We start from the raw sequence: 9,800 nt of genomic DNA on the forward strand, positions 1-9,800 counted from the left end.
AAATTGGTATTCATTGCCTTTGTTTTCTTAGTCAGCTTCTACACCAGTAAGTAATTATTAGTAATTATTCTTAAAAAACAAAACAAAAATGAATACAGCGATGGCCACAAGCCAATTATGTACAATACAGTCCATACAGTTAACTTAGTAAGATCCTGTTAGGAATAATGGCAGTTTTCTAGCTAACTTGTTAGCCCGTTATGCTAATATTTAAATCTTATTATAAAATGCAGAAAACCACTGTTTAATCAATTCTATCAACCGAAGGCAAAAGTCACTCTCCTAACACTTAAACACAGAGTATCATTGTTACTGTAACTCAAAGCGCAACTTTTCATTTTAAACCTGCTGATCTTTGATAACTACTTTTCCAAGTTTAATCAAAAAACGTAATTTATTTCACTGTAATACAGTTATTAGCTGATTTTATCCAATCTTTCTTCTCCAGTTGCAACTCTTTAAACCCCATTACTGTAAAACCTACAAAGAAAAACAAACACATGCAGCGTAGTTCATAAAAGTAAATCAACTCAAAAGGTGAGTTAGGAAAGGCAGTTGTTTTTTCTCTTTGTCCATTAACATGAAATTTGTCCTGCTGAAAAATGAGTGCACTCCAACCTGACCTAAGTATCTTCAGCCAAATTGCATTCAGTGCTGAATTTAAGAGTGGGAGCAAGTCCTCCAGAGGATTTCTGACAGTTTGCATGATGTTGCATCAGGACACTCAAATCGCATTGTTTCAGCTGTATGAAAAGAGAGGAAGAGGAGGGAAGGAACAGCAGAAGGCAGAAATGAAGGGGGGAAGAGTAAAAGATATTGTAAAACATTTTATTAAATGTCCTTAAATAAGGTTTACGTGTTTGATTCGATCCCACACACAAAAAATAGAGAGACAGGCAGAAAGAAGACGATCTGTAACGGTGGACGAGAGTGTGAGCGACACAGAGACAGGGAGCACGAGTAAAGGAGTAAAGGAGAGAGGAGGAGGGGAGAGGAAGAGACTGAGAGATAAAGAGAGAGAATAGTGACATAAGATGTCTTGGTTCTCTGATGATCTATCTCCATGATGGTTTCCATGGTAACTGGAGATATTCCAGTGCGTGGGCGTGTCTTTCTCTTCTTATCTGATTAACCTCACTGACAGTTTTAGTGATTTTACCCATTTAATGCTTCTAATGCTTCACCAGCAGAGTAAAGTTTCTCTTGTCACGCACATTCTTTCATAAAAGAAAAAATGTCCCTGTAGATTATAGCCTGGGAACAGACCATGGGACTCTTTGTTGGCTATACACGTGACAAAATAAATTGAGTTGTACAACGGGAAAACTGGATCAATAATAAGCCTATTTAAGGGTTATGTTTACATATACAGTGCACACTTTGAAAATGATTTACTGGCATAAATATGAGTTACAGTTTGCTTGGGTGTTAGAAGCTTCTCCAGTATCTCCAGGCCTGATAACTTTGAATCTCAATCTTGGTTTAATACAAAGCCTCCGCTGGCTTAATGAAGATGAAAATATTATCATATGCTGTGAAAAACTATTTGTCCCCTTCCTGGTTTCTTATTTTTGGTCAGGTTTTTTTGTTTGTTTGTTTGTTTTACATATTTGTCAAACAAATTTAGTATTAGACAAAGATAACCTGAGTAACTACATCAAAGTCAAAGTACTACCATATGAAGTCTTTAAATGACAATTTCATTAATTAAAGGGAAAAGTTATCCAAACCTCGTCGTGACCGTTCCTTCAAAGTAGCTGAATTAAAACGAAGAGTCGGTGCTGCAGAGAGTGGGTCACGGCACTGTGAAAGACTCACTGCCAGAGCTCACATTCCCAAGTTTACTTTTTCACATAGGATCAGGTAGATTTAGATATTTCCTGTTTTTTTTTCCTTAAGTAAAATCATCATTTAAAAACTGCATTTTGTATTTACTCTGGCTATCACTGCTGATGTTCTGAAATATGCGAATAAAAAAAACTGAATAGAAGTCAAGAAGGAGGAATTTTAAAAAAAATCCCCCTGCAGCCTGCACTTCAGTTTGTGAATTATTGGCCGATTCACTTGTTTTCTCAGAACTCCCTGTTTCTGAGAAACTATTGGAGTGCTCGCCATTGGAGGGGAGTAGATCTGTATCTATGTTGTTCATATTTTTTGTTCTCTCTTGAGTAAAGCACGTCGTACCATGTTGTGGTATTCCTGGAGTTAGGGTTAGTAAATAAAGAGAAACTAACTTTTTATTTTCAAGGAAATACAGAACACAGAGTTGAGTTACCAAATTTAGAGCTGGATACAATTCTTAAATTTAAATGAAATAAGCTTTCTTGTTTGATCATTATAGAAGCCCTATTATCCTTCAACATTAACCCAACCATCAGGTTTCTTAGCTGCATATTAAAGTGATTAAAATTACCCACAAAGCTCTTTTTACACAAAAAGAGTAAAATGAATAAGAATAAAAGTGCCTTAAAGCAGCTTGTTTCAGACAGAGGATGAACTGAGCATCTCCATACTAACAATCATGCAAAGCTACTTTTGTAGAGTCCAAGAGTAAGTTTAGGTTTTTGTTTTGAAACATTTAGTTTAAAACCTGCTCAGTTTACCGCATCACAATATCTCAGTCGTTTAATAACAGTTTCATAAAAAGAAAACATGTGGACGTGGCACAGACATCGATAGTAAATGAATGACCTTCTGTTTGTGCCCTTTTTGTTTGTTTGTAAGTGGTGACCTTAGCTTAGCTCATACTTACATAAGCATATTCACTCAATGCACAAATGCACTTTTTCCTGCCCCACTGTGTTTATGCCAACACTATTGTTCTTTTCTGTCCTTGCAGATTTTGCAGTGTCAAGGGTGAGTCGAGTTTCTTTATACATTTAATGTGCGTTATGTCTGAAGAATATATCTCCTAATAAAGAATTGTCACTGGTAATATTTGAGAAAACAGTTCATTTTTAAAAATTACTTTTATTATTTCACTATAAATATTTGTTTTTAGTTGATCGAGCAGCAGAGCTTATGTCAGTTCAAGTTTAGGTTAGGTATTCTAAGTTTGAATCATTTAAATATTAAACTCTGTTGGATAATTCTCACAGGAATATTTAAAAAGTTCAGCACAGGTTCTTTTTGTGTAGGTAGCTGATTCATAGTTATACACCAGAATCTCCTGATGCTCTTCGCCTTGACAAACTTCAACCTACACAAACTGAACCAAACACATTTTTTCAACAGAAGCTCAAAACCATTTCACTTTGCTTTTACCAGATTAAACAGTAAAACAAAAAGTACTCCCAGTTTATATACTGTTCATTTTGCTGTCCAGTTTCTATACAAAAACCTCCCTGCTAACCTCAAACAGAAACGCTGATTTTGGAGTGAAAAACACCATAAATATCTTAAAAAGCTGTGAAATGTTCAAAGTGTGTAAAACACAAAGTAGGATTAAATCTAACCTTAAATTGAATCTAATTAGACTTATTGAAACACAGTTGAAACAATCCAGTGCTTATTCTCCAAAAAACAAGGAATCATGTGGTTTACAGCTCTGTGGGCTTATTCAAAACAGTTTTAAACCAAAGGTAAAAGATTCAAACGGCTTCTGACTCTTTCTTTTTATCAGCTGAACTCAGAGAAGCTCCACGTAAAAATGTGAGACAGGTCGAGGTTTTCCTGGGAATTTAGTGGCAACCACACAGTACACTACTACTGCAATGTAAAGAAATGGTACATTTAGACACAAATTATTTTATAATAATAATCTTTAGTATTTATTACTATTATTATTATTATTATTGATGACATTGTTTTCTGTGAATATAGGTTTACCATGATAGCCCTAAAAGCCCACAGGTCTAGTTTTAGTGTTTCCAAAATTACCTTAAAGGTTTAGTTAACCCTTTAACGCCTAGTGCAGCGGTCCCCAACCCCCGGGCCTCGGACCGGTACCGGTCCGTGAGTCGTTTGGTACCAGGCCGCGAGAGTTGAGGCTCAGGTGTGAAATGTATGTTTTCAGGGTTTTTATCGGTTTTCAGCTTTATTTTGTTATCGTTTTTATCGTTTACTCTGTTTTCCTGGGTCTTTTCACGTGTGTTATGAATAAATCTTCTTTTTTTCGATACCGGTACTAGTTTTATTTTGTTGCGGTCCGTGGCGCAAAAAAGGTTTGGGACCGCTGGCCTAGTGTATCATATATGATACAGACAGTTTTTTGCCAATTTTGGGGACATCAACATCATCAGTGTAAAAAGAATTAAGCAAAAGAAGGTTAAATAAACACTATTTTCAAACAATTTGAATTTTGGGGCAATTATTTCATGATTCAGGCTTTAAAGGGTTAAAAATTAAAATAAATCTTGTAAGAACTTTTACACATAATATTATTGTTCAACAAAGTTGATGGGCTGTTGCAATAGAAGAAAGGTTAAAAGAGAAGCTTTCCACAATGTTGCTCAGTAGTAGTAGTATGCTTTTAGTGCTGTTAAACATTACTGCATTTAATACATCAAGACTCTCAATTTTAACAAGTCTTTGCTTAAACTCCAAGCCACAAAACTGTTTCACAAAGGTTATTTTCTGCTTTATGTTTTTTTACACTCCTGCCCACACCGTTAATAACTTTGATTTCACCTATAAATCTCACCCATAGCTTCATTCCTTTTGAGCACAGTAATGAAGCCTCTGTGTTGTTTCCTTCAGATTGAGGTGCGGGACAGAAGAGAGCCACGATACGGAGTACAGCGTCTTCACTGAGGGCACTGGACAACTTCTCTTTGTCTGTTCTTCTCTTTCTGCCCTTCTCTTCTTCTCTTCTCTTGTCTCTCCTCTCCAATGATCAGGATATCACCCAATCTCAATGCAGACACCAAGTGTACAGGATTCTGTAAGATAAAAAACAACAACAACAACAACAACAACAACCCACACTGGGATAAACTATATTTTGGAAAAAAAAATTATACAAGGTTGTACAGTGCATTTAACACTTTCTCAATGAATACCTTTATGATGTAAAAAAGAAAAAAAAAAAGAAAAAAAACTTTACTGTATTTAAAGTCTTGATTTTTTGGTGAAAAGTTCAATCCTTAAGATGAAGAACCATAATGCCCATTTATGATTTTACTGTGGTTAATTTGACTTATTGCTATTTACCAATGTTGAGTTTGTGTGTTGTGTCCATTCATAGCTTTCAGAGAGCAGATTCTCAATACTCCTCACACACTGGTAGAGTGGAGACTCGCAATATGGCAGCAAGTCCATTATTAAATATTTAAAACACTTCAACAGGGACTCGTATGGCTCTTCATCTAAGGACTTTAAAATGTGAGAAATTTAGAGGAGTACCCCATTGCAGCTTTACAGAACCTAACATCTCTGGGAGATTCTCTACTGTACATACTTAACAATGTATATAACATTACTGCTGACAACAACAGCCGACAACAAAACCTCATCTGACTCTAATGCATTTGCGTATAGTATTTCTACCCTTGGTTTCAGTGTTCCTTGTGCTGGAAGAACATCAGAGTATGTGCAAATTCATTGTGTTTCTTTGACTCCTCCCTTCTGAAGCTACAGATGGGCTTAAAAAACGGATTCCTGAGCTAAACATTCACCAGAGATGCAGAGCAACGTGAATCAAAGTGATCATGTATGGTCACTTTGATTTCTTTTTTAATGGCACAGGAAATGAGACACATCCCTTGCATTAGCATGGCCTCAACAGAAGCCCCTTGTTGTAGTATGTCCCCATTGAGTATGATGTACATTTTAAGCTGTTTAACTTAACAGCAGCTGTCTATTCAGAGTTAATCTTTTTTTTTCTCCTCGCGCTATCCCACGATCCCCTTCTCCAGTGTGCAGTTTACTCCAGTTTATGGCTCCAGCATACAGTGATGAGTTTACTCTACAGATGTCTTAAGGCTGCATGAATATGACTGTAGGACTGCTGGCCCCATGTGGTGCAATGTTAAAAAGGTGATGTCACTTATATGCCTCTTTTAATAAACAACACTGTTTTGTAGTAGCCATAGGACCGATAGGAGGGTCACAATCCCAGCAAAAAAAATAAACAAATGAATAAAAGAAAAAGACTTTAAAGAATACTAAAACACTTCAGACCATTAAGTCTTAACAGGGCTGTTAGACAGCAAAGATTTAAAACTCTTGTCATTCTGGGAAGGGCTGCATCCAGGATTTTCGTAGTAGAGAGTTTACGATTAAAATCCCACCAAGGCACTTCCTGTTCTTCCATAAAATATTGGCCAAATTCAAACATAACATATGTTTGTCCATGCATCTGAGAAAATATGGAGAGCTTATCTTATGAGAGAAAAAAATCATCTACAGTTAAATCTTACTTTGATATGGCAGCAACAATTTAGTACTGGCAAGAAAATCATCAAGATTTCTTAAATAATTCTAATAAATTGTAATTCTGCTAAGCAAAAAAAAGGCTAATTTGGTTTTTTTGAAAAAACAAATATTGATATTTAAGCATATGTAGGTCAGATGTTGCCTTTGCCCTGTTCTCTGAAGTAGAAAGATGACTGCTTGAGACAGTAGATCACATTTATAAGATGAAAGCTCCAGTTTTTTGATTTTTTTTTATTATGGATGCTGTGCCCTTCTGTAATAATGGCCCTCATGCAAGGAACTTTTATAGTAGAGTCCCTGTGGTCTCTAAGAAGAATCTGTGCGGGTCCCTGTGGGCAAGTGCAAGACAAGCAAACTAATACCATGTTTGTACATTTAATAACAAGATGTGTGTTCAGTCTGCTGTCTATAAATGATTCTTGCTGAGGCCCTTTGAGAACAGTCATATTGGGATCAGCATATTAGTTACAATGTTACAATGATCACTATTCCAAGCTCCACTGTCCAAAAAGAAAGTATTGTCCATGTAACATTGTTACCGTGACGTGTCACCAACCCCACCCTGATTTTGTCCCTCCAACAGAGTAACTTGATGTAGCACTAGACACGCAAGTGTCATTGGTTGTTATCCATGGTGACACATGTATGACAGTGATCATTGCTACACCAGCAACTTAAAAACTATCATGTGTATAGCGATGAATCCTTTGCCAATTTTTGTGATAACCGAGGAAGTCTGTAGTCTCCTGATTTTAAAGACATGAATCTGTTTCATCTGCAAGAGCATTCAGTACTCGGGTTTGAGCTGTTGAGTTGTGACTCACAACTGTACCCGTGTGCGCTGTTATAGCTTCCACAAGCTATAGCCAATTGATTTGTCTGCATCAGTGACACCGATTGTCATGATACCAGCGACAAGTGGGATTCTAGCGTGACAAGCTGCAGTTGCAACGAATGATAAAGCAAGCTGCTGTAATCCAAGGCACCGTGGGGCTCTTATCCCTCTCAGAGCAGCACTTGAGGCTGACATACTGTAAATGAACCTCGTAAAGCCTGGCTCAAGTCACGACAAGAATAGAATTAGCTCTGCACATGGGTAATTGTTTCAGATGAGATATTGGCACGCTTTGCCCTTTTAAGATCATAATGTAAACCCTACCAAGTAACTGATTCTATTTGAGGGAGCAATTCATCCACCACAAGGCCAAAGTACAGCCTAGTGAGGGGCACATTATACTGCATTATAGTTAATTAGAATTCATGTTATGCTCTGTTAGGGATGCATTGCTAACACAATCACTGTGGACCAGTAAAAAAATGCGATTCAAAAATCAGACTATGCCATTACAGCTAAGAATTTTAATTAAACTATCACAATTGTGGAATGAGTTACGGGAAGATGCCCAATATGGGTTTGAGATCAGCTCAATAGGTTATCCTGGGTATGTTATCACTATATAATGAGCAGATAGCTAGACTGTAGTGTTTTTTGTTAGAATGGTAGCTAGCTAACTCTCAGGAAGCTGTGTACACAGTACTGTATTAAAGGCTCAAGTGGAAACGATCAAACACAAGCAAGTCAAATATGCGATTAAAGTCTTTTCATTGATGGACTTAAGATGAGGTCAAAGTTTAAATGACGCATTGCTCAGCTGCATCCCTTGTTAGTAGAGTTTAAAGTAGAATAGTGCCGGTTTTCCAAGCTGGGCCTTTAAGACAATATGACAACAGCCCTTATGCTGATTCTAATGATGCTGTCCACGCAGGCTCTGCACAGACCCTTTGGCCTATATTGATCACCCACCCGGGCTAGAAGTGCTAGGCCCTCATTCAAGAAACGTTTCTTTCACTTTAACCATGAAGTAACTGTACGAGAAAAAGAAAAAAAACAATGCAAATGATTGAAAGAGACCTCATTCATTTGGTATAGCAAAACATATGTGTTTGCTTTTTATATGTGTGTGATCATTTGAGAGAACCAGAATGCTTTTTTTGTATCTAAAGTTTGCATAAAGCAGGCAGTAATGTCTCTCATGCAGTATATATTGGGATTTAAATATCTCCTATAGCGTGTATCTCTCATTTGGGAATACTTTCACAGGCCCAGGATGTATGTAACGACAAATCTACATAAAGAAAAAGAGCACGGGAAGAAAAAAAAAACCCTGAGGCCTAAATGGTCGAGTCAGGCTTCCAAGCATCATTACCTGCGTGATCAATGGCCTGGTCTCTTCTCCGGATACTCTGTTCCTGAGAACTTGACAATGAACTGAAAATATACCTTAACAAGGAACTGACAATACCTTAACCTTGATGAGCACATATTTGTACCACTTCAGGTGCCTCTAAGAACTCTTGATTTAATTCAGATGTGGTGCAGAACCAGCAAAACAAGTAGTGACACTGTAGTTTTTTCTACTGAAGACTACATACTCAGACTGAGCTCTGAAGTTAGGTGGGTTTTATTGCAGATTTGAGAGCAATTCAGTTTCAAGTCAAAGAATTATAGCTAAAATAATATTGGCTAGTTTTCCCCAGTTATTTACCTTGCTTTGGGGAAACATTTTGATATTTAAAAATTAGTTGTTGTTGTTTTTTTGTTTTGTTTTGTTTGGTTGGTTGGTTTTTTCCAATGTGCGATTGGACTGAATTCACCTCAGTCTTCGATTACATCATCTAAAGACATGAAAAAGAATGAAAAGCTAATAAAAGAGTCAATGAGAAGTCATTTCCAATCTCTGGCCACAAATGAAAGCTTTGTGGATTATGTAAATGCCATTTATATGTCAATGATTTCATCATCTTTTTATCATGTAACATCATGTATAAAGACATCGTGTTTGGGGGTGGGATGGGACAGGGGCAAAGATGAGTAATGTCCAGTGACTTATGTTATGATAATAGTTCTGTTAACTCCTGAAATGCAGATGTTGCCAAAATACCATCAATGATCATGTGTTACCATGAAAATGAAAAAAAAAAAGAGAAACACTTGATTTTGGTTTTGTATAACAAAAGAATGATATACTGATATTTGTCAAGTATTTCTGAAGAGATCTTTGTTTTATGTGTTAACTACAGACTCTTTCCTTTCTGTTATGCTTTACTTTCAGTGTACTTCAGTATGATGTATGATGATTGTTGTTTGGTCACATCAGGCTTAACATCTCAGACTCAGTTTCGTGTTACTAACAGATGACTGCTTGTTGAAATTTCAACACCCAAACATGTACAAAAATCTGTTTATAGGGTTGCTTGATGGTGGCCAAGTGGGCAGACTGTGAAAGAGGCTTGTTGTTTTCTTGGATTATGATGACATGCTGATTTTGATTTAAAAAATTATAATGTTGAATGAATTCCTATTTGTGAATAGTATTCCAACTCACCATGATGACAATTTCTGTTATTGAAACACATTTTGAGAA

The 9,800-nt window shown here is 36.6% G+C and overlaps 1 protein-coding gene across 1 annotated transcript in view; it reads left to right on the forward strand.

Annotated features, from left to right (window-relative positions):
* The window catches only part of LOC102210756 (lipoma HMGIC fusion partner-like 4 protein), a 36,656-nt gene extending 26,856 nt beyond the window's left edge, over positions 1-9,800 (forward strand). The window contains exons 3-4 of the mRNA XM_005742041.1: positions 2,840-2,856; positions 4,699-9,800. Coding sequence (XP_005742098.1) covers positions 2,840-2,856; positions 4,699-4,752 — 71 coding nt within the window. The 3' untranslated portion in view covers positions 4,753-9,800. The remainder of the gene's footprint in view (positions 1-2,839; positions 2,857-4,698) is intronic.

Source organism: Pundamilia nyererei, unplaced genomic scaffold, assembly GCF_000239375.1.
Source record: "Pundamilia nyererei isolate P.nyererei 1_Seehausen unplaced genomic scaffold, PunNye1.0 scaffold00116, whole genome shotgun sequence".
NCBI classification, from domain to species: domain Eukaryota; kingdom Metazoa; phylum Chordata; class Actinopteri; order Cichliformes; family Cichlidae; genus Pundamilia; species Pundamilia nyererei.